This window comes from Cucurbita pepo, chromosome LG12 (genome assembly GCF_002806865.2).
Source record: "Cucurbita pepo subsp. pepo cultivar mu-cu-16 chromosome LG12, ASM280686v2, whole genome shotgun sequence".
NCBI lineage: Eukaryota > Viridiplantae > Streptophyta > Magnoliopsida > Cucurbitales > Cucurbitaceae > Cucurbita > Cucurbita pepo.
In genome coordinates, this window is record NC_036649.1 from 6,926,649 (window position 1) to 6,947,207 (window position 20,559).

Genomic DNA, 20,559 nt, shown 5'->3' on the forward strand with positions numbered 1-20,559 from the left:
TTAGTTGGAGAGGAGAACAAAACATGCTAGAGGAGAACAAAACATTCTTTATAAGGGTGTGGAAACTTCACCCTAGCATACGCATTTTAAAAGCCTTGAAAAAAAACCCAAAAAGGAAAGCCGAGGACAACAAAACCTTGAAGGGAAGCCCGAAAGGAAGGGTGTAGAAACTTCTCCATAGCATACGCATTTTAAAAGCCTTGAAGAAAAACCCAAAAAGGAAAGCCGAGGACAACAAAACCTTGAAGGGAAGCCCGAAAGGAAGGGTGTAGAAACTTCTCCATAGCATACGCATTTTAAAAGCCTTGAAGAAAAACCCAAAAAGGAAAGCCGAGGACAACAAAACCTTGAAGGGAAGCCCGAAAAGAAGGGTGTAGAAACTTCTCCATAGCATACGTATTTTAAAAGCCTTGAAGAAAAACCCAAAAAGGAAAGCCGAGGACAACAAAACCTTGAAGGAAAATCTGAAAGGAAAAGTCCAAATAAGACAATATCTACTGACGGTAGGCTGACGCCATTACATAGAAGCTATGTTGTCTGGATCTATCAAATAACAACAAATTGAATAGCCACTTGTTTTCCTATCCTAAAGACGCGACAATAAGATGCATCTAAAGCTAATGATTTAAATACATGATCACCTTGAAGCCTTCAAACCAATCAGACTGCACAATAATCACAAGTGAGACCTTTTGAATCCAATTGTAATCAAAGTTGGTTCCACCGTCGTGTTATTCCACTGTATTTTAATTTATTGTGGGAGAATGTAATTCATGAACAGGTAGTAAAGAAGCAAATGCACAAGAACAGGATAAGTAAAGAAGGAAATATGTTATAAAGTTGAAGGAAGGACCATCAAAGAGAAAGATCGGCCAAGTCAAAGGTTCTTGAAACAGCTTTGCACCATGATTCCACCTTCTTCTTCCTCAACTCTTCTTCTAATACAGGATGGAAGGTGGTTGCACTCTCAACCCTTTCTCCTGCACTAAAAATCTCATCTTCGGTCCAAACTCCAACTGCTAGTCCTGCTGCATAAGCTGCTCCGAGGGCAGTTGTCTCGATGTCGGCTGGTCGCACCACTGGACTTCCCAACAGGTCAGCCTACAGAAATGATCACAACAGCAGGGTTAAAGAAGAACCATATCAAATTGTTAAGAGTGACAAAACGTGTACAGTGTGGAATAGGAGTATGAAACCTGAATTTGCATCAAAAGATTGTTGACAGTAGCACCACCATCGACTCGAAGCAAGAATTCCCCTTTCTTGTTCTTCACCTCGCCCTTCTCTCCAGCATCTTTGTGCATTGAATCCAACACGTCCTTCACTTGAAAACACATACTCTCAAGCACGGCACGAGCAATATGAGCCTTGCTGGTAAACCTTGTGATCCCAATACAGACTCCACGAGCATCGTCACGCCACCATGGAGCAAACAACCCATTAAAGGCAGGTACAAAATATATCCCACCAGTGGACTTAACCTGTGATGCCAATTCCTCGATCTCTTTCGCACTGCTAATAATTCCAAGACTATCTCTAAGCCACTGAACTGCAGCCCCAGCAATGGCAATGGAGCCTTCAAGAGCATAATTTGCTCGAGCATCCTTGCCAAGCTTGAATGCCAAAGTGGTTAGAAGGCCATGCTTAGACTGAACAACTTCTTCCCCTGTGTTGAGGAGTATAAAAGCACCTGTCCCATATGTACTTTTAGCCTCACCTTTCCTACAAGCTTGACCAAGCATCGCAGCATGTTGGTCGCCTAAACATCCCGAAATCGGAACGCCAGGAATCGGCCAACCCTGGACAATTTTCCCTATGACCTCTGAGTTGCTAACAATCTTAGGCAAGATTTGTGCTGGAATTCCTAGTGTTTCTAATGTAGGTTTGTCCCATTCAAGGGTCTTGAGGTTCATCAACATCGTTCGAGACGCATTAGAAACATCGGTCACATGTAATCCTCCATTGACACCACCAGTTAAGTTCCATATCAACCAAGTATCTATAGTTCCAAACAAAGCATCTCCCTTCTTTATACTTTCATTAACATCCTTCACATTTTCCATCAGCCAAAGCAGCTTCACTGCACTAAAATAGGTACTAATTGGCAGACCACAAGTACCCACAAAATGAGTTCTCCCACCAGATAATTCGTTCTCCAATTTTCTACCATAGCAAAACAAAAGGAATTTAAAATACATCCTCTCAAACCCTTAGATGTATTTCAAGAAAAAAAAAAAAACAAAATCCCACTCAGAACAACGAAACTTAATCATATAAATCAAACGATGTTGCTGCAAACAGTATTAACCAAGAACACAGAATCTAAAAAATGCAGTGAATTAAGAATCAATCCCCGACAGTTCGAGAGAATTTCAAAGCAATTACAGGAACCAGTAACACAGGATACCTGCAAATAGCACTGGTACGAGCGTCCATCCAAACGATTGCGTTGTGGAGGGGAGAGCCAGTAGATTTGCTCCAAACCAGAGTTGTTTCTCTCTGATTGGTCAACCCAATCGCCTTCAGTCCATTGTCCACATTGTAACCCGCCGCGGTGGCCTTATCGACGGCTTTGGCCATACAAACCCTCACGCTCTCCAGAATTTCCATAGGATCATGCTCCACCCATCTACGGAGACAAAAATTAAATCAAACTCTCGAAAGTAATAACAGAGAAAAAATGGAAGGAAGGTAGAAGGATTAATGAGAATCCAGCGACTCACCCCGCTTCAGGGTAGAACTGAGTGAATTCGACCTGGTGAGATCCGATCGGTCGAGAACAGCGATCGTAAATGATAAATCTGGTGCTGGTGGTTCCTTGATCGATTGACCCAACGAAAACATCCTCCGCCTTCGCCATTTCTTGGATTCTCCTCTTTCACTTCGGAATTTCAACCCAAAATCTTCAATCCGAATAGAAATCGAAAACAGAGATGATGAACCACCGATGAAATCACCACTTTCTACTTCTTATTCTTCGCGTTTTTATTTTTGAAATGGAAATTGATGATTTCGATAAGATAATACCGAAAAGGAAAAATAGAGTAATTTCGTTGATTTTGTTTATTTATTTATTCCCTTTTCTTTTCTTTCCTAACAACCTCATCTATTAAGTTGTCAATTTGCATTATCCCTAACGTAATTAAAAAAAAAAAAATTTATAATCTATTTTGAGTTAAATTACTAATTTATTTTAATATAGTTTAAATTAGTAATTTAATTTAAGTTATAATATTATAATCTACCGTTCACTTTTAACCCAGTGTGCACCCGAGCCTCCCATTATTTGAAGATTCCACCGGGGAAATAAATCATTTATAGACGAGAAAATCCATAATACTCGCAATACAAATAAGAAATTCGTGGGGTGCCCAAGAAACATACCTCTCACTTATGGAAGGTTCGGGAATATCAGTTTTCACTCTTTCGTATACCTGTTTTAGGCGAGGCCAATCCACAGCTAAGATGGTTGCTCCAGACGAGTAAGTCGTGGATTCTTGAATTTCCTTAAATTTTCTGGTCGTCGCTCGACAATATATATTATAAATATATTATCAAATATTATTTTATAAAAATTTAGGAAGAACACAACAATTTTTTAAAGTAAAGTTAAAAGACTTTTTTTTGCNAAAAAAAAAAAAAAAAAAAAAAAACCAGACCTCCGTGATTCCTAGAAAGTTGGAAATTGGGATGGGGGCTTTGCATTATCCAATAAAATTATCCAACAACCTTATTTTTTCTCTCTCCTGTCACTGACAACTAATATAAGAGTACTCATCTAAAATATAAAAATTAAATTGGATTATTTTTTTTTTAATTTGGATCGGGTTATTCTTAAAAATTAAAAGTTTAAATTAACGAGCGAGTTAACACTTTTGTTAGGTCAACCTAACAACTCGAAAATAAGGTTACGATCATATCCTATTTTTTAAATTATTAGAAAAATTATGAATATTTGACCTGTAGCTATGTTTTATGACTTGCCGTGTTTGATATTTTATATATTAATATTATATGTATCCTAAAAAATATATTAAAAAAAAAACCTACCACCAACCAAAAGATAGAAGATTAGGTTAAGTTGAGCTGTATTAGGTGGTTGGTCCAAAAAATTTCTTCAACCCAACTCGTGGATAACCTTACTATTAAAGTTCAAAGAGTGACTCGAAATCTCGATTTTTCAAAAAATATTGTTGAAAAAATATAACTCGATAGCAATTTGTTTTAAGTTATAAAAATAAATAAATAAATAAATATATATATATATATATATATATATATATATTTATGGATTATTTTAGGATATGATAGAATTTTCAATTTGTTTCTTGATTAATAATATTCATGGAAATGTCAATTTAATAGATTAAGTGAATATAAAATTGTTATAATTTTATAACTAATTATAAAATTATAATGCTTTTATTTTTTTTTAATTATTTTTTTTTTCCCAAAAAGAAAAAATTATAATTATTTAAGAATCGTGGATTTGACTTTTGACGGAGAGTACAAGGTTGATCGTCCTTGAAAAGACAACTTTAGCCTTCTTCCTTTTGTCTTTATCCAATACGACGTCGTTGAATTTTATATGCCACGTGGCGTCCGTCGACATTTTGTCGCTGTTGACTTTGATTTTTGGATGGGATTTCGAATCCTCTCTTGTCTCTACTTCTCCTTTGGGCTGGCCCACTCCCATGCCAATGCGCCTACATGGTATATTTATTTTCTTTAATTTGGTTAAACGATGAGTTATGGGCTAGTGGGCCTGGGCCCAAATCCATCAGGCCCATCAAAATCGACCCATTTGGAAGGGAACAGGAAAAGCCTCGAGGTCGGTGAGGCCGATACGAGGTTCAAGTCGACTACTCGTAAGAAGCTAATGAGTTAGAAGGAAAACTTCGACACTTTCCCCACTAACACCACTAATCCTCTTTATCGTTAGACAATACTAGCAATGAAACTGCCTCGTATTCGTATTCGATACTAACTTAAGCAGCTTAGACTATGTTGGACAAAACACCACATTAGACACAAGTCTTATATTTTGCCGATCATATAGGTCATCTCGAGAAATTTTTTGTTTGCTTCACCCAATCTTACCAAGCCAATTAGATTCACTCAATAAAATATATTAAATTACGAAGATTTGATATGATAATAATAATAATGATTTCTGAGTGTTTAACTAAAACTATACCGACGGTCTGTTTAAAAAAAAATTATAAAAATTTAAAATTTAGAAGTCAAAATTTGGAATTTCTCCAAAAATAAATAATAATAAATTGAATTAATGAGACAAATTTAAGACATAAAATAAAAAATCTCACATTGTCTATGATTTATTTAATAATTAGGTTTTTGGTGGGTGGTTACAAATGGGTTTCTACATTGTTATAAATAATGTTTTGTTCCCCTCTCCAATCGATGTGGGATCTCACAATCCACATTCGTTCGAGGCAGTGTCCTTGCTAGCACTCGTTTCCCTTTCCAATTGATGTGGGATCTTACAATCCACCCTTTCTTCAGGGCTCAGCGTCCTCGTTCACACTCGTTCATCTCTCCAATCGATGTGGGATCTCACAAAATATTAACTACCTCCATCCAAAATTAAAAGTAAGAGAATTTTATTTTATTTTTAATATATTTTTTAAAATTTACGAGTATTTTTTAAACAAAATACAAAATTTATAGATATTTTTATTAATTTTTAACCACTCATTCTCCAAAACTCTTATATAGATACACTCTACCATATTATAACTGACTTAATATATTAACATTAATGATTAAATAAATGTTATTTAATGAAACCTTAAATAACAATTAGTCTACATACAACCAAATTCAATAAATAAAATTTATTTTTATTTATTAACTTTAATAATTACGAGAACTAATTTATAATAAAAAAATTTATATTCGGCTTTTAATTTATAACATCATTTTTTTTTAAAGTGTTTTTAATTGATTGTTCATATTTTTTGTAATATTTTTTCGAACCTCGAGCATAGGTCGATGTTGTCTGTAAAGTTTGAATTTGTCAGTAAACTATAAAAAAAATGGTGTGAAGCTAATAAATGAACAAATTCATGGATTATAAATCTCATTTAAGCTAATAAATCAGGATTAAGGCTTCCCTTGATTCTCAACATGAGTGGACGAAAGGGAATGATCTTCGTCGCCTTCGATGATAACAAAAAAGCTCCATCAAAACTCATATCTGCCTTTTAGCGTCTCGATGATGTCCAGGTGATAGCTGCAGCAGGGATGGTTCCATTTCTATATGTGCTGTGAGTAAGTAAAAGAAACCGGTCATTATCAGTCAGCTGTGGTTTTCAGGTCTGTTCTTCTTTCCCCTTTCGCCATTTTTGTCGCAGTTTTCTATCCGTTTGAAGCTTCATTGTTTGAATTTCAGTCGATCCATTAAATTTGAGGTTCTTACTTGTTCTATTCCGAGTCTCTCTGTATTTGATCACTGATTTGGTTGAGCGGTTTTTATGAGGGTTTTCCGATTTCAGAAGTTCGATTCCTTAGTATCATTTAGAAATTGGGCAAGAATTCATGGGGAATGCCTCATCGATGCTCACTCAATATGATATTGAAGAAGTTCAAGAGCACTGCAATAAGCTTTGTAGGTTAATCTATACTTGTCTTGATTGGTTTCGTTCTTTGATTTGTTTGTGGTTTGATTGGCTTACTTTTTGCTGTGTTGAAGTTAGTCTCCCAACAGGAAATAGTGTCATTGTTTCAGAAATTCTGCCAGCTTGATAGAAATTCCAAGGGGTTTATTTCAGCTGATGAGTTCCTCGCAGTTCCTGAATTTGCTATGAATCCACTTTCTCAGGTAATGTTTTGAAATTGAATATAAACATTGTGTGTTCGTGAGTTGTGACTTATGGCAAGTGATTTCTTTGTTTTACTCTGTTGTTATCTTCAGCGTCTGCTCAAGATGGTTGATGGTTTGAATTTCAAGGATTTTGTGGCTTTCTTGTCAGCATTCAGTGCTAAAGCTAGTTTGCACCATAAGATTGAATGTAAGTGCATGTTTTGCTACTGCTTGTTCATCTTGTGCTGGTTTTGATCAGGCTTGAGGGTTTTGGTTGAAAATCAATGCTTATTTAAAACATTAGGGATGCTTGGCAATCATTCTTATGGTAGTAGTAAGTGGTAGTTTACACGTCGTTTTTTGTGAGATCCCACGTTGGTTGGAGAGGGGAACAAAACATTCCTTGTTAGGGTGTGAAAACCTCTCCCTAGTACATGCGTTTTAAGACCGTGAGACTGACGGCTATACGTAATGAGCTAAAGCGAATAATATCTACTAGTGATGAGCTTATGCGGTTGCAAATGGTATCAGAGGCAGACATTGAACAGTGTGTTAGCAAGGACGCTAGGCCCACAGGAGGTGGATTGTTAGATCCCACGTTCTTGTAGAGGGAACGAAGCATTCCTTATAAGGGTGTTGAAACCCCGTGTTTTAAAATTGTGAGGCTGACAGCGATACATACCGGGCTAAAATTGACAATATCCACTCGTGGTGGGCTTAGACTTGACTGTTACATTTTTACTCAAAAGTCATCGAACCTTTTGGTTGTCTTCCTCAATTATTGGAGCAAATTTGTCACAAGAAGCCGACTTATAAGTTAGAATTCATGATATCTGGAACCGTATGGCATGTCATGAATTATAAGTCCCGGGACTAAATGGAAAAACTTTTTGTCATGAACTGTCATTAATACATGATATTGACTCTAAGAAAACTACTTTGAGATAGTTCATTTCGTATTAATAATTGCTAGTGTCTCCTTATTTCAGTTATTTTCAAGCTATATGATGTCGACTGCAACGGGAAGGTGTCTTTCAACGACATCATTGAAGTGCTTGGGGATTCGTCTAATTCATTCATCTCCGACGAGCAGAGAGAGGCATGGCGTCTTCTTTCCTTTCGTTCGATATTTCGCATCTGTGTTGCTTCTCCAATTCATCGTTATCTGAAAACGCAATGTGATTCATTTAGTATCAAATACATAGCATATAAATCCTCGGAAAGAGACACCAATCCATGCATACAGTTAATTGGTGCATCTCCTTGATGATGATATGTCTGCACGTGCATAGGCATTGAGAGTATTTACGTCGCTCGAAAGGAACATATTTAGTCCAGTCCTAACACATGAAGTGGAATAACTAGTGCTCATATTATTTCTTTCACCTTCATAAACGAACTATTATTAGTTTCTCTTTCCCATTGCAGCAAGTATTATGCCAATTATTACAAGAAGCAGGCTATACAAGAAACTCTCTCTTGACACTCGACGACTGCATCAAGGTACCGTTAACGTGCTGACATGTTTCATTGATTTACCATACTTTACTAGAGAGTATAAGAAACCAACACAACTCAGCAATTTAATCGTGAGGTCCTGCATCGATTAGAGAGTGAAACGAAACATTCCTTATAAGAGTGTGGAAACCTAACTCTAGTAGACGGGAAAACCCTAAAACCTTGAAAGGATGTCCAGAAATGGAAAACCCAAGGAGGACAGTATCTCTATGAGTACCGGTTTTGCTGCATCACTTTGAAAGACGTGTCTTAAAAACCTTGAGGGAAAGTCCGAATAAGACAATATCTGTTAGCAGGATTGAACAGTTACATTGTTCTTGATTTATAGAGATGAATGTTTTCATTTTATGCCATTCTTTCGCAGGTTCTTGATAAATCAGGCATAAGAATGGATGTAGAAGTTCCAGTTGACTAGCTGTTGATCTGTTAGGCTATTTACTTTCAGAAAAGAAGTCAAAACTCAAGGACTCTCAACTGACCTGAATGCACAAATCTGGTTCAGTTCATCTCTGTTGCAGAAAGTTCTGATGGAAGACAAGATTTTATACTCTCTTTTTTCAGCATGCCCTTCTCTTTTGTCATCATTTGTAAAGACTGTCAATCAATGATATCCATAGTAAGGTTAATCGACACCGATTCTCGATCACGTGTCATTGTCCCTGATATCAAATCAATGACGACTAGCAAATGTCAAAGCAGACAAACAATTACCACTCTAATTCATCAGTTTATAGAGTTACAAGCTGCAGGGAAGGGGAAATCAAACAAAAATACCTTCCTCTGTTCTTAGCTTTCTCAAATTTCTCCTCTATAACCGCCTGATCCAAAATAGTCTCTTCTTGAACTTGCAATCGCCATGCTTTTCTGATGCTCTAACTTGGGGCAGTCACGGATACGGTGACCAAGCCCGCCACAATAAGCGCAACCTTTGACCCCGCTTGCATTGGTGATCGCTTCCACGTCCTCCATAGGGTCATTCAGCTCAGCTAACACTGGTGGAATCCTCTGTTTTGCTTCTTGCAGAAGGTGCTTTAAATCAAGGAGGGTCGTTTCGCTTTGATTCTTGTTTATGAAAGTTGTTGCAATTCCCGTCTTACCACACCGTCCAGTTCGTCCAATCCTATGAACGTAGTTCTCAATTTCAGCTGGCATATCGTAGTTGATAACATGTTGAATGTCTGGAAAATCTAAACCCTTTGATGCAACATCAGTAGCAACCAATACATCTTTCTTGCTCGCCTTAAATGAAGAGATAGCATACTCTCTTTCTTCCTGATCTTTTCCTCCATGAATTGCCACTGCTTCAACACCTTTCAAGAGTAGATACTCGTGAATGTCGTCAACATCGGCTTTATTCTCACAAAATATCAACACTGGAGGTGGAGTTTTCTGCAGACACTCGAGCAAGTAAACAATTTTTGCCTCTTGTTTTACGTACTCAACCTCCTGGATGACGTCGAGGTTTGCAGCTCCAGCTCTTCCGACGTTAACAGTGACAGGCTTTACTAGTGCACTTCTTGCAAAGTTTTGAATTTTGGTAGGCATTGTAGCAGAAAACAATAGAGTTTGGCGTTGAGCCTTGAAATGATCAAAAACTTCCCGAATATCGTCTTCGAATCCTAGATCCACTAATCTATCAGCCTCATCTAAAGTAAGATACCTGCAATTGTCAAGGTTCATTTTCTTTTTCGCCAACATATCCTTCAACCTGCCGGGGGTTGCAACAACGATATGAACGCCCTTCTTCACAACCTCGATCTGTGACCGCATATCCACTCCGCCTATACAGAGCAAAGGCCTAAGTTCTGGATATCCAGCCTCCTTCATGGGTATTAAGAACTGTTCCACCACTTCATAGGTCTGTCTAGCAAGCTCCCTTGAAGGACAAATGATCAAACCAAAAGGTCCTTCTCCTGAAACAATGGGCATCATGACCTCCTCTTGTAACGCAATCATTATCAAAGGAAGAACGAAAACTAGGGTCTTTCCCGAACCAGTAAATGCAATCCCAATCATATCTCTGCCAGATAAAATCACAGGTAGACCTTGGACCTGAATCGGAGTCGGCTGCACGATTCCCTTTTCTTTCAACTTCTTCAAAACTGGTTCAGGGAGTCTCATGTCCTTGAAGTTCTTAATCGGTGGTGGAATATCGTCACCATCGACTATTATGTGCCATTGTTTACGAATCAAATCACACGCCTTTCTCGACATCCTCCTGATAGGCAATGGTGGTTTCCATCCAGTTAACAATGGCTCTGTGTAAGTAATTCCTTTGGCTAGTTCACGAACCGACATTAGAGTTTTACGATCGGATAAGTGCTCAATCATCTCCTTCTCTTGCTGAACGATCTGCTCGGTCGGACTAACTTCTGGTTGGTCACGCTTCATCAGAGATGCTTTTACGAGGAGACTCGGCTTGGCTTCAGCAAGCCTTGATTTCTCCAACTCTTCTTCAAGAGCAGAAGCCTTGCCTTTGCGCATAAGAATCTTTTGAGCTTCCATTGCTCTACGCTTTGCCACAGGAACATATTCAACAAAATCATCTTCTTCTTCTTCCAAGCTCTTTTCGTCCTTCATTTGTACATCCATCGTATAATGAAATTCAATCCCAAAACACCTCTCCGCTAACCCTAGAAACCATTAGATTACATATTACACGCAGATATCAATTACAGCCAAACAACAAACCCTAAATGCAGAAACCAATTACAGACAATAACAAGCCTCTCTAATTAGAATCGTCAATGATAGATTTCGATTAGGGCCTCCGACATACAATCCCGTTCAATTCGAGCCACACAGAGACGGATTTAGAGATAAATACATGAAAAAAAGAGCTTCATCGACAAATGAATCGATAATAAGAACTCAAACAGAGTATCAAAAGAAAAAAGAAGCTAAAACTTACTCGAAGCGTTTACACGAGGAGCAGATCACTCCTCTTGGCCTTCGTTGTCGGGATTCGAACAGGAAAAAAACGGAGAAATTGGTACAGATAACGACAGCAGAGAATGTTATTGCGACGCATAGGGAATTGAACGGCAGTAGGGTCACTGTCGAGAAAACCGGCGGCCGCTCTAGTCGGCGGAAACAAAAAAGACGCAAAAAGGTCTGAAGCTCGTGTAACACCGTCGTTCAGCCGGCGGCGGAACTACTAGTGTATAGATTTATATATATATATTTTTTAAGAAAATAAATTAGTACAATTTTCTGGTTAGGAGTGTTATGTTTCTAAAAAAAATATAAAAAATATAAAAAATATAAAAAATATAAAAAATATAAAAAAATCCAGTCAATACTAACTCTTCCGTTTATGTACTTATTGCATTTAAATAAATACAAAATTTAGGAGTTAATTGATTAAAATAAGATTGCATTAACGACTACGATCTATTATTAATTTAAAAAATATATTTCGACTAAAATTATATTTAAATTAAACAGTAAATCTTAATTCAATTATATGTAAATTAATATTTTATTTTTATTAAAAATAAAAATTTAAATAAAACATTGAGTCAACTCCGTCCACAAAAATTTATGGTTAAATTGAATTAGATTCATAGCTCATAAAAATTTATGGTTGAATTGAGTCAGGTTCATTGTTGAACCATAGTGATTTATGTTTAAAATTTTTATAACACAAATAATTAAGTTTTATCTAAAAAAATGATCCAATTCGACCCAATCTATGAATATCCTTGTTCCATTTTATGGTCGAGATTTCGAAAATATAGTCTAGTTTAAACATAAAAAACTAAAATTAAATGAATTCAAGCTACTAAGTTTGACATAAATAAGTTAATTAATGTTTTAATTATAGTGGCTAAAATCAACATATATTTAATTTAAAAAAATATTTAATTTTTCAACAAATATGGTTTTGACTTTTGTCCGTAGTTGTTTATGTTTAATCTCAATAAATAAACAAATAATTCATTAAATTTTAAAAAATGTATTAAATGGAGTAATTAAAAAATGTTTATAATATTCGAAACTATATTAATAAATAAATTCGATACTTTACTTAAAAGCCAAAACAAACAAAAGAAACACACATTTCTACAATAGGCTCGACCGCAGGGGACCACAACCTCTTTAAAAAAATCTTCCACTATCATAGTTTTCTCATTAATTAAATCATAAATCAATCCAATAATAATAATAAAATAAAAAAAAAACATTGCGTGTCCAATCTCTAGAAGCCACGTCAGTGGGCCCTCACACTAATGGATAAACTCGAATCCAACAAATCCAAATCCCAAAAATAAATTTAAAATTAAATCTAATTTGATAATTATTTTGTTTCTTATGTTCTATTTTTTAAAATTATAAAATTATGAAATAAATTAAAAGAAAATATCAAATCAATCATTTTATGAAAGATAGAGATTTTAAAACGTAGACGAAATAAAATAAATAAAAAAGTGGGACCCGAACCGGCTTCCTTATCTAATCAACCGAAGCACACGTGGCGGAGATCGGTTGATTCGGAGTTTGGTTCGGGTACGGGACACCTCGCACCTTTCTCTTTTTCCGGCCCCCTTATTCACTCTTCTTCTATTGCAGCTCCCCACTCCCAAAGAGGAAAAAGGAGAGAAACCATTTGCGCGAGAGACTGCTTTTGATATATATATATAAAGAAAATTTACTTTTTTTTTGTTTCATATTCCTTCTTGGCCTTCTTCTTCTTCTGGGAATCGTTTTTTTTTTTTTTTCTTTTTCCTTTTCAGTTAATGTATTCAATCTGATCATGATGAGGTATGATCGTTGGTCTTGTTCTTTTTGATATAGATGATTGTGTTTCGTTTTCCTTTTCTGATGATCATTTTGTTTTCCTTTAGAAATTTTTTAATCTTTCCTTTGTGGAGTGGAGGGTTTTTGATTGTTAGTGAAAGGGTGAAGTGATTTTTAGAGGCTTGATGATGCTGTTTAGTCGTATGATCGTTTTTTTACATGAAAGTTCTCTCTAAATTCGATGGAGTTTGCAATTTAAGTGGTGCGATCAGAGGTTTTCTCGTTTTTTTTAATTCAATCTTTGAATCGTTTGAATGGTCTTTTGATTTTGTCATTTAAGTTTGGAGTATTTCCCTTCTTCACTTTTGTTCTTGAGTGAATTCAATCCATTAATGACGAGATATTTTCAGTTTCTAATAGGGATTTCAAGAAATTGGTTTTGTTATTTTGTAACTCTTGTTACTTTTGCTTGTAAACAAGAAATCATGTTTAGAAACGTCAGGTGAGTATAATCATGTTTTTTGGGGGTTAATCTTTACTGTAATTCATGGATTGTGCTTGCTTTATGGTCATGTTTTTGGCTAGAGATGTATTATTGAGATTAATGAACTTAATCCTGCTATGCTCTATTTTGGCAGGTGAAGTAACGTGCATGTGTTCTTTTTTTGGTTATTGAATGGGTTAAAATGGTGTTCTGCTGAAGTTTTTATGATATAAATTGATTACGGGACATCTTCTCAATGGGGGGCGCTTGTTCTAGGAAGAGAGATCAGCTAGATAATGAAGATAGGTTGGCTAGAGGAGTATCTGGAAAATATTGCAAGAGTGGAAGTTCCAAATGGTTGACAACATCATTTTCTCGGCCTTTTATCGACATGGATCCTCGAAGTGGGAAATGCCCTTCTCTTCTGGACTTTAGCGTCCGTCGAGTTTGCAATGTACTGAACTTTCGCTACCTCCATGTGTGACGTTGGTGCCTGCTGGTGTTCATGTGGTCGCTAATTTCTTTGTGTTCTTTCTGATTATAGGATATAGATCAATTTGATAGCTTTCGTATGCTCCCAAGGGATATTACTCAGCTAATCCTCAATGAATTGGTGTATTCTCAGCGTATAACCGATATTTCGATCCAAGCTTTTCGAGATTGTGCTCTCCAGGTAACTGGGAGTCAACTGTTTCATCAGTTGGCATCAATCCTAGTTAGTATTTTCTACGTATCTTCTGAACCAATTGAATTGATATAACTCCTGTGATGTTTTTGTATACTTTCAGGATTTTCACCTTGGAGAATGTCCAGGGGTGAACGATGATTGGATCGATGTCATCTCCTCACAAGGATCTTCTGTACTTTCTGTGGATCTTTCTGGCTCGGATGTAACCGATGGTGGATTGATGCACCTCAGGAATTGCTCGAATATCCAAACTTTAAATTTAAACTTCTGTGAACATATATCGGACCGAGGACTGGCACATATTGGAGGTATATATCTAATTATTTTCAATCTGATTCTCGTTTTCGTGCAACTGAGAGGAGGATCTCTCTGAGGGGCTCTTTTGGGCTTTAGTATAATCATGATGAGCAAATCTTTCAGGATTCTCAAGGTTGACAAGTTTGAGTTTTAGGAAAAACAATGAAATTACTGCTCAAGGGATGAGTGTCTTTGCTCATCTTGTAAACTTGATCAGATTGGATTTAGAGAAATGTCCTGGAATTCATGGGGGACTTATTCATCTCCAAGGTAATTTCTTCTTCTTGAAATATTCTTTTCTCGACAGAATATTACCCCGACAAAAGTTTACCTTATAATTGAGTGACTTCTCAGGATTAACACCTTTTAATTTCCATGTTTACACCTTCTTAGGATTAACAAAGTTGGAGTCTCTCAATATCAAATGGTGTAATTGCATCACAGATTCTGATATGAAGCCTCTCTCCGGTAACGATTGTCTCTCAGGATTTACTAGTTTAGTTAGTGTCTGTTATGTGCAGTAGATATGTCAGTGTACAGTTCTATTTCTTGCTCATACAAGAGAAACACTATCGAGCGATTTCCATAGACTTCTTTCATGAATCCCCTTCTCTGCTGATAAACATAGGTTTTCTTCTTTTAATATACAGTGATATTGATGTTATTTTTTGTTCAACCGAGATTTCTTGTAGATGTTAATTTTTTTTCAGTTTATATAGACCTTTAAAGTAACTTTGTTTGAATGTGGTGTTTTCTTTATGATTAAAATGCGCATTTTTGTTTTGTAAACGATTATTTCGTTCACTCTACAGGGCTAACAAACTTGAAAGGATTGCAAATTTCATGCAGTAAGGTCACAGATGCTGGTATTGCCTACTTGAAAGGTAGGTGTTGCCGTTGCCCATTCATTTGTATTCTAATGCCAAATATAGGGGCGGTTTTCTATTCACCGAGTTTGAAGCTCTATTTTTTAGGGCTGGAAGGGAAGCTAACAGAGCTGGAGGCTCACTTTAGCTGGATGCTTTTTAGTATTGACATATTCATATTGCGTGTGCTATTCCTTTTGATTTATATCATTGCGTATTAACTATTTCCTAATGGCAATTATTCATTGATCTGATCCCCAATGTTTTATATAGCAGGTTATCCATTATCTTTGTTGTGCTAAGTCTCCTGATTTTGGTACCATAAATGATTCTGTGGGTTACATTTTCTTTGCTTTACAGGACTGCACAAACTTTCGCTATTGAACTTAGAGGGTTGTCCAGTTACAGCTGCTTGTTTGAACACTCTCTCGGGTTATTATTCTCGACACCTGTTTATCCTTTTCAGGGTTCCAGTAATTTAACATCTAAACTTTGTGTGAATTAGTCTATTTTTCAAGTTTTTCACGAAACACTGTTCGGTAAAATACACGTCAATGATAGACACTGTATTCTTCATTTGTAAATTTCTTTTCAAAATTGGAAGAAAAACTAAAGTATATATGCATATTCATTCATCATACCATTCTTATGCTTTTGGGTGTCCTTTTGATCAGCTCTTGGTGACCTTCAATATTTGAACCTTAGCAGATGTCATATAACTGATGATGGAAGTGAGGGATTTTCTAGTAAGTTTCTACAAGAAACCATTTCATGAAATTGCTTGCCTTTGTTCTTTTTGGTATTATTCCCCTGCCTCTCTCCTTCTCTCACGCTCGTGCTGTCGTACTTATTATCGGCTACTTTCTTACAGGGCTTGGGGCTTTGAAAATACTGAACTTGGGGTTCAATGACATAACAGATGATTGTTTGGGTCACTTGAAAGGTGGGTTTACCTTACCATCTGATTTTTTTAAAAATCCCTTTTAATACATCTGCAAGGGTAGCTGTCTGCCCATCAGCTCACTGCCACTGATATTCAATAGACAGCGTTTGAAATTGAATTTTTCATTTCTGCTCAATAAATTTACGACGTTATGATGTCAAGTCCATAAAGCTTATGAAGTATTTATCCATTATATTGCATAATATATATATATATATATATATATATATATATATTAACTTATGAAATTTTCTACAAAGCAGGTCTAACAAATTTGGAGAGCTTGAACTTGGATTCATGCAGGATTGAGGATGATGGCCTGGTTAACTTGAAAGGTTTACATTTAAACTTCTAACATCTCTTTTTGATTTTGTATCATTTTCGTTTGCGCTTTGTTCTTGTTTGACCCTGTTCATCAACTGAAGTTCGCTGTTCCTTAAAATCCCTGTAGAAGCAAACTCCTGACCTTCTGTTTGCTGGGTCATTGATGAAATTATCACTACAAGTCCAATATCTGCAGTTTTTCTTACCAATGCATTATATCAGAAACTATAGTAGAAGCAAGAGAGTTGCCATAAGAACTGTCACTCATAGCAGTCTCTGTTCAAAAAATATTCATGCATTATTCATTCATATAAAAGATTCACCAACTTAGGTGCAGACATCTTGGTGGGCTTCGTAAACGATCATTTATAAACTGTTTGCTCGTGAATTTTCTTCTTATGTGTTACGAAAATGAAGTGCTTAGAGTTTCATGCTTATGGTTCCTTTTTCTAGGCCAAAAAGTATCATTGCACGAATTGTAGTTTAGTATAGTAGAGAGGTTTCAGATGGTTTATCAAATTAATGTAAGCTTTGTACCTAATTTGACAGTGTGCTTAAACTTCTTGTAGCCTGGTACCTCGAACTACACGTTGAACTGCCTGTAGTTCTATCCTTAGTGCGATCTATGACTTCTTTTGGTTGCTGTACTGTTTTATTCAATTGATTGCTTATAATTTCTACCAACTTACTTTGTTTCAGCTCTCCACCGTTTGAAATGTTTGGAGTTATCTGACACTGATGTTGGAAGCAATGGTCTTCGCCATTTGTCTGGTCAGACATTAGCACTACCTTGACAATATATTGTTTTTGTAGTTAGTTTATTTTATTTTTTCAGGAAATATTTGCCTAGCAATAAGGTTATCCGATTCATGGATATTTTGTGAGATCCCACATTGGTTGGAAAAGGGGAACAAAACATTTCTTATAAGAGCGTGAAAACCTCTTCCTAGTAGACGCGTTTTATAACCTTGAGGGGAAGCCCAGAAGGGAAAGCCCAAAAAGGACAATATCTGCTAGTTTTGGTTTTGGGTTGTTACAAATGGTATCAGAGTTAGACACCGAGCGGTGTGCCAGTAAGGACAATGGCCCCAAAGAAGGGTGGATTGTGAGATCTTACATTGGTTAGAGAGGGGAACGAAACATTTCTTATAAGCGTGTGGAAATATCTCCCCAGTAGACGCGTTTTAAAACCTTGAAGGAAAAGCCTAAAAAGGACAATAATTGCTAGCCTAAAAAGGACAATATCTGCTAGCAGTGGCTCTGAGCTGTTACATATTTATTTGTATTTAATGTGTGACCACTTAAATTTGAATGAACCTGGCCAATCTTTTGTGGTACCTCATAAGATTATTTTTATTTTATATACGAATTTGAACGATCATTTGAGAAATGATAAAAAAGAGAGTTGCTTGCTGATAGTTTGGGTGTGTTCAAGTTCTTAAGATTCAAGCAAGAATTACAGGGCAGAATTCTTTTGGTACTGCCCGATGTTGATCTTAATTCATTGAATCTGTGGACGAATAAATTAAATTGATTGATTAAAGGTCCATGAATATGATGTATTCTGCATTAAAGTATGCAAGTTTTGATCTGTTTTCGTTTATTTTGGCTTTTTAGTATCATCTAAACCTTGTAAGTTTGGTTATTTCACATCCTTCATTCTGTTATGTTATGTTGTAGGTTTGCTTAATCTGGAGAAATTAAATCTTTCGTTCACCTTAGTTACTGACGTTGGCTTAAAACGGCTTTCTGGACTCTCATCACTTAAATCACTTAATTTGGATACTCGCCAAATTACGGACGTTGGACTCGCTTCCCTAACTGGTAAATATGCTTTAGAGAAATGCTCGAGGTCGTTCGGAGTTCATCTTGTATGATTGGTCTTTTTATATTCCTCTTTTGCAGGTTTAGTAGGATTGACTCATCTGGATCTTTTCGGAGCTCGTATTACAGACTCTGGAACAAACTATTTGCGAAGTATGTGCATATTCAAAGTAATATTTACGCACTGTTTAGTTAATGAAGAACGTATTTTATAACATGGACTGAAAATAACCCTGAAAAGTTCAAAAGTTCTGGTTAATGGACTACTTATTAGAAGTTTGCAAATGAACTAGCGGAACCAAAAGCCATTTATATATCCCCTTCGACTAACAAGCTATATCTTTGACGAGATTTAGGAGTTGTTTGGAATGACTTTCGATATGTTTTTGAACACTTAAGAGGTCATTTCAAGCCGGTCTATACTTGTTATGGGATGTTTTTTATATACGAGTTCTCCACTTCTCACTCCCGTGTTTCGTTTGACCAGACTTCAAGAATCTACAGTCCCTGGAAATATGTGGTGGAGGATTGACTGATGCTGGTGTAAAAAACATTAAAGACCTGTCTTCCTTGATGGTGCTCAATCTTTCCCAGAATTGCAATCTGACTGATAAAACCTTGGAGTTAGTTTCAGGTACTCCATCTAAATTCATAAACAGTCCTACATTTTCTGTGTGTCGCTCGGTAACTCACTCCGTGTTTATGCGCCTTCTGTTACATTCTATATGTTGCTGCTTAAATGTCTGTATGTATGTCCTAAAGTCTCTACTCCAATGTCTATGCACAGGTTTAACAGGGTTGATCTCTTTAAATATTTCGAATTCGAGAATCACCTCTGCAGGACTGCGACATCTGAAAACTCTGAAGAATTTAAAGCAGTTGACACTCGAGGCCTGTCGGGTTTCAGCAAGTGACATCAAAAAGCTTCAATCTACCGACCTCCCGAATCTAGCAAGCTTCCGCCCCGAGTAGCTGTGAAGAAGAGGATGTGCTGTGATCCAACTGCCATAAAGGCAGACCTGTAAATAATGATATCCAACTAAACTGTGCATAGTTTTGGATTTGTTTCATGCCATGAGCTTTTAGAGACCAAGTGTTTTTGGTGGAGTCTTAAAAGCTTTGGTTTCAATCTAGTTCAGTTCATTGCAAAAATTGGATAAGAATTGCAGAAGCTTGCAAAAGCCATGGCAGAAAAAGTGGTACAAAGGAAGGATGCTGATTTTGTAAATATCTTCTCTGTTGTTAAGGCAGTGGAGAATGTGAATAATGCAGTTTTTAAGTTATTTGGTTATCTGTTCTGTTAATATACAAAACTGGAAATGGATGCTCTTCCATCTTATTATGGTTAGTACAGAAGTGATCTTGTCACAGTCTTGCTGTCTTATTATTAGCTCTTGAGATCTTTGTTTTCTTGTGCTAATGTTTCTGCTATGACCAGGGATGACATCACGAAGCATGCGGAGGAATGATAAAATTGTTTCATGGGTCGGTTCGTGATAATATATTGTGGGACTAGGAATGATCTCATAAAGTGTGAGATTCCACATTGGTTGGAGAGGGAAAGCAGCATTCCTTATAAGCGTATGAAATTTTTTTTCTATTAGATGCGTTTTAAAACTGTGATGTTGACAATGATATGTAATGGGCTAAAGCGGATAGATGGTATCACAAGACGGTGTGTCAGCGAGAACCCTGACTCCTAAGGAGTGGATTGTGAGACTCTACATCGATTGGAGGGAGAAACAAAGCGTTACAAGGGTGCAGACAGATGGTATCACAAGATGGTGTGTCAGTGAGAACCCTGACTGGGTGTGATGGTGTGTCAGTGAGAACCCTGACTGGGTGTGAAAATCTCTCCCTAATCACACACACACATCAAGAGGGTGGATTGTGAAAATCTTTCCATGACTCCCAGGGGCGCGAAAATCTCTCCCTACTCCCAGGGGCACTCCCTACTCCTAGGGGTGTGAAATGCGAAAATCTCTCCCTACTCCCAGGGGTGTGAAATGCGAAAATCTCTCCCTACTCCCAAGGGTGTCCCAAGGGTGC

General features: G+C 36.7%; 4 protein-coding genes across 14 annotated transcripts; 2 read left to right on the forward strand and 2 right to left on the reverse strand.

Annotated features, from left to right (window-relative positions):
* Positions 1-676: 676 nt before the first annotated feature.
* On the reverse strand, positions 677-3,039 carry LOC111807281 (glycerol kinase). Its single transcript, XM_023692940.1, has 4 exons — positions 2,724-3,039; positions 2,408-2,629; positions 1,197-2,163; positions 677-1,101 (listed from the first exon to the last, which is right to left on the reverse strand). The coding sequence occupies exons 1-4, from the start codon at positions 2,858-2,860 to the stop codon at positions 856-858; spliced, it is 1,572 nt and encodes a 523-aa protein (XP_023548708.1). The 5' UTR covers positions 2,861-3,039; the 3' UTR covers positions 677-855.
* Positions 3,040-6,079: 3,040 nt separating this feature from the next.
* Positions 6,080-8,976, forward strand: LOC111807350 (calcineurin subunit B-like). Of its 4 annotated transcripts, none has more exons than XM_023693043.1 (7): positions 6,080-6,339; positions 6,519-6,631; positions 6,716-6,844; positions 6,938-7,034; positions 7,816-7,925; positions 8,255-8,329; positions 8,709-8,976. In XM_023693043.1, exons 2-7 carry the CDS (start codon positions 6,569-6,571, stop codon positions 8,757-8,759), a joined length of 525 nt encoding a protein of 174 aa, XP_023548811.1. In that variant the 5' UTR covers positions 6,080-6,339; positions 6,519-6,568; the 3' UTR covers positions 8,760-8,976. The 4 variants fall into 4 exon arrangements, with proteins under 4 accessions (XP_023548811.1, XP_023548810.1, XP_023548812.1 ...); XM_023693042.1 differs by having other exon boundaries at positions 6,084-6,339; positions 6,720-6,844; XM_023693044.1 differs by having other exon boundaries at positions 6,084-6,631; positions 6,720-6,844; positions 8,255-8,340.
* Positions 7,701-11,520, reverse strand: LOC111807349 (DEAD-box ATP-dependent RNA helicase 35-like). 4 transcript variants are annotated; one of them, XM_023693039.1, is made up of 4 exons: positions 11,256-11,520; positions 9,119-10,977; positions 8,824-8,938; positions 7,701-7,991 (listed from the first exon to the last, which is right to left on the reverse strand). In XM_023693039.1, the coding sequence occupies exon 2, from the start codon at positions 10,934-10,936 to the stop codon at positions 9,140-9,142; it is 1,797 nt and encodes a 598-aa protein (XP_023548807.1). In that variant the 5' UTR covers positions 10,937-10,977; positions 11,256-11,520; the 3' UTR covers positions 7,701-7,991; positions 8,824-8,938; positions 9,119-9,139. The 4 variants fall into 4 exon arrangements, with proteins under 4 accessions (XP_023548807.1, XP_023548804.1, XP_023548805.1 ...); XM_023693036.1 differs by having other exon boundaries at positions 8,824-9,003; XM_023693037.1 differs by having other exon boundaries at positions 8,824-9,024.
* A 1,410-nt stretch (positions 11,521-12,930) lies between these two features.
* Positions 12,931-19,880, forward strand: LOC111807351 (F-box/LRR-repeat protein 14-like). Of its 5 annotated transcripts, none has more exons than XM_023693045.1 (16): positions 12,932-13,108; positions 13,723-14,022; positions 14,113-14,241; positions 14,357-14,564; positions 14,677-14,823; positions 14,947-15,021; positions 15,366-15,437; positions 15,780-15,851; positions 16,094-16,165; positions 16,291-16,362; positions 16,626-16,697; positions 17,386-17,457; positions 18,367-18,510; positions 18,592-18,663; positions 18,998-19,144; positions 19,298-19,880. In XM_023693045.1, exons 2-16 carry the CDS (start codon positions 13,825-13,827, stop codon positions 19,480-19,482), a joined length of 1,737 nt encoding a protein of 578 aa, XP_023548813.1. In that variant the 5' UTR covers positions 12,932-13,108; positions 13,723-13,824; the 3' UTR covers positions 19,483-19,880. The 5 variants fall into 5 exon arrangements, with proteins under 5 accessions (XP_023548816.1, XP_023548813.1, XP_023548817.1 ...); XM_023693047.1 differs by lacking the exon at positions 12,932-13,108 and adding an exon at positions 13,153-13,358; XM_023693046.1 differs by lacking the exon at positions 12,932-13,108 and adding an exon at positions 13,153-13,346.
* The last annotated feature ends 679 nt before the right edge of the window (positions 19,881-20,559 follow it).

What these genes read in the sequence shown, in the direction of transcription:
- LOC111807281 (XM_023692940.1), bottom strand. Translation starts at nt 2,860, where the DNA reads ATGGCGAAGGCGGAGGATGTTTTCGTTGGGTCAATCGATCAAGGAACC. An exon ending in CAGTTCTACCCTGAAGCGGG is followed by an intron (nt 2,630 to 2,723) that starts GTGAGTCGCTGG and finishes TTGTCTCCGTAG; the next exon opens with ATGGGTGGAGCATGATCCTA. An exon ending in CGTACCAGTGCTATTTGCAG is followed by an intron (nt 2,164 to 2,407) that starts GTATCCTGTGTT and finishes TTGCTATGGTAG; the next exon opens with AAAATTGGAGAACGAATTAT.
- LOC111807350 (XM_023693041.1), top strand. Translation starts at nt 6,562, where the DNA reads ATGGGGAATGCCTCATCGATGCTCACTCAATATGATATTGAAGAAGTT. An exon ending in AGAGCACTGCAATAAGCTTT is followed by an intron (nt 6,632 to 6,719) that starts GTAGGTTAATCT and finishes TGTTGAAGTTAG; the next exon opens with TCTCCCAACAGGAAATAGTG. An exon ending in TCTCCGACGAGCAGAGAGAG is followed by an intron (nt 7,926 to 8,254) that starts GCATGGCGTCTT and finishes TTCCCATTGCAG; the next exon opens with CAAGTATTATGCCAATTATT.
- LOC111807349 (XM_023693039.1), bottom strand. Translation starts at nt 10,936, where the DNA reads ATGGATGTACAAATGAAGGACGAAAAGAGCTTGGAAGAAGAAGAAGAT.
- LOC111807351 (XM_023693045.1), top strand. Translation starts at nt 13,825, where the DNA reads ATGGGGGGCGCTTGTTCTAGGAAGAGAGATCAGCTAGATAATGAAGAT. An exon ending in GCGTCCGTCGAGTTTGCAAT is followed by an intron (nt 14,023 to 14,112) that starts GTACTGAACTTT and finishes TTCTGATTATAG; the next exon opens with GATATAGATCAATTTGATAG. An exon ending in AGGACTGGCACATATTGGAG is followed by an intron (nt 14,565 to 14,676) that starts GTATATATCTAA and finishes CAAATCTTTCAG; the next exon opens with GATTCTCAAGGTTGACAAGT.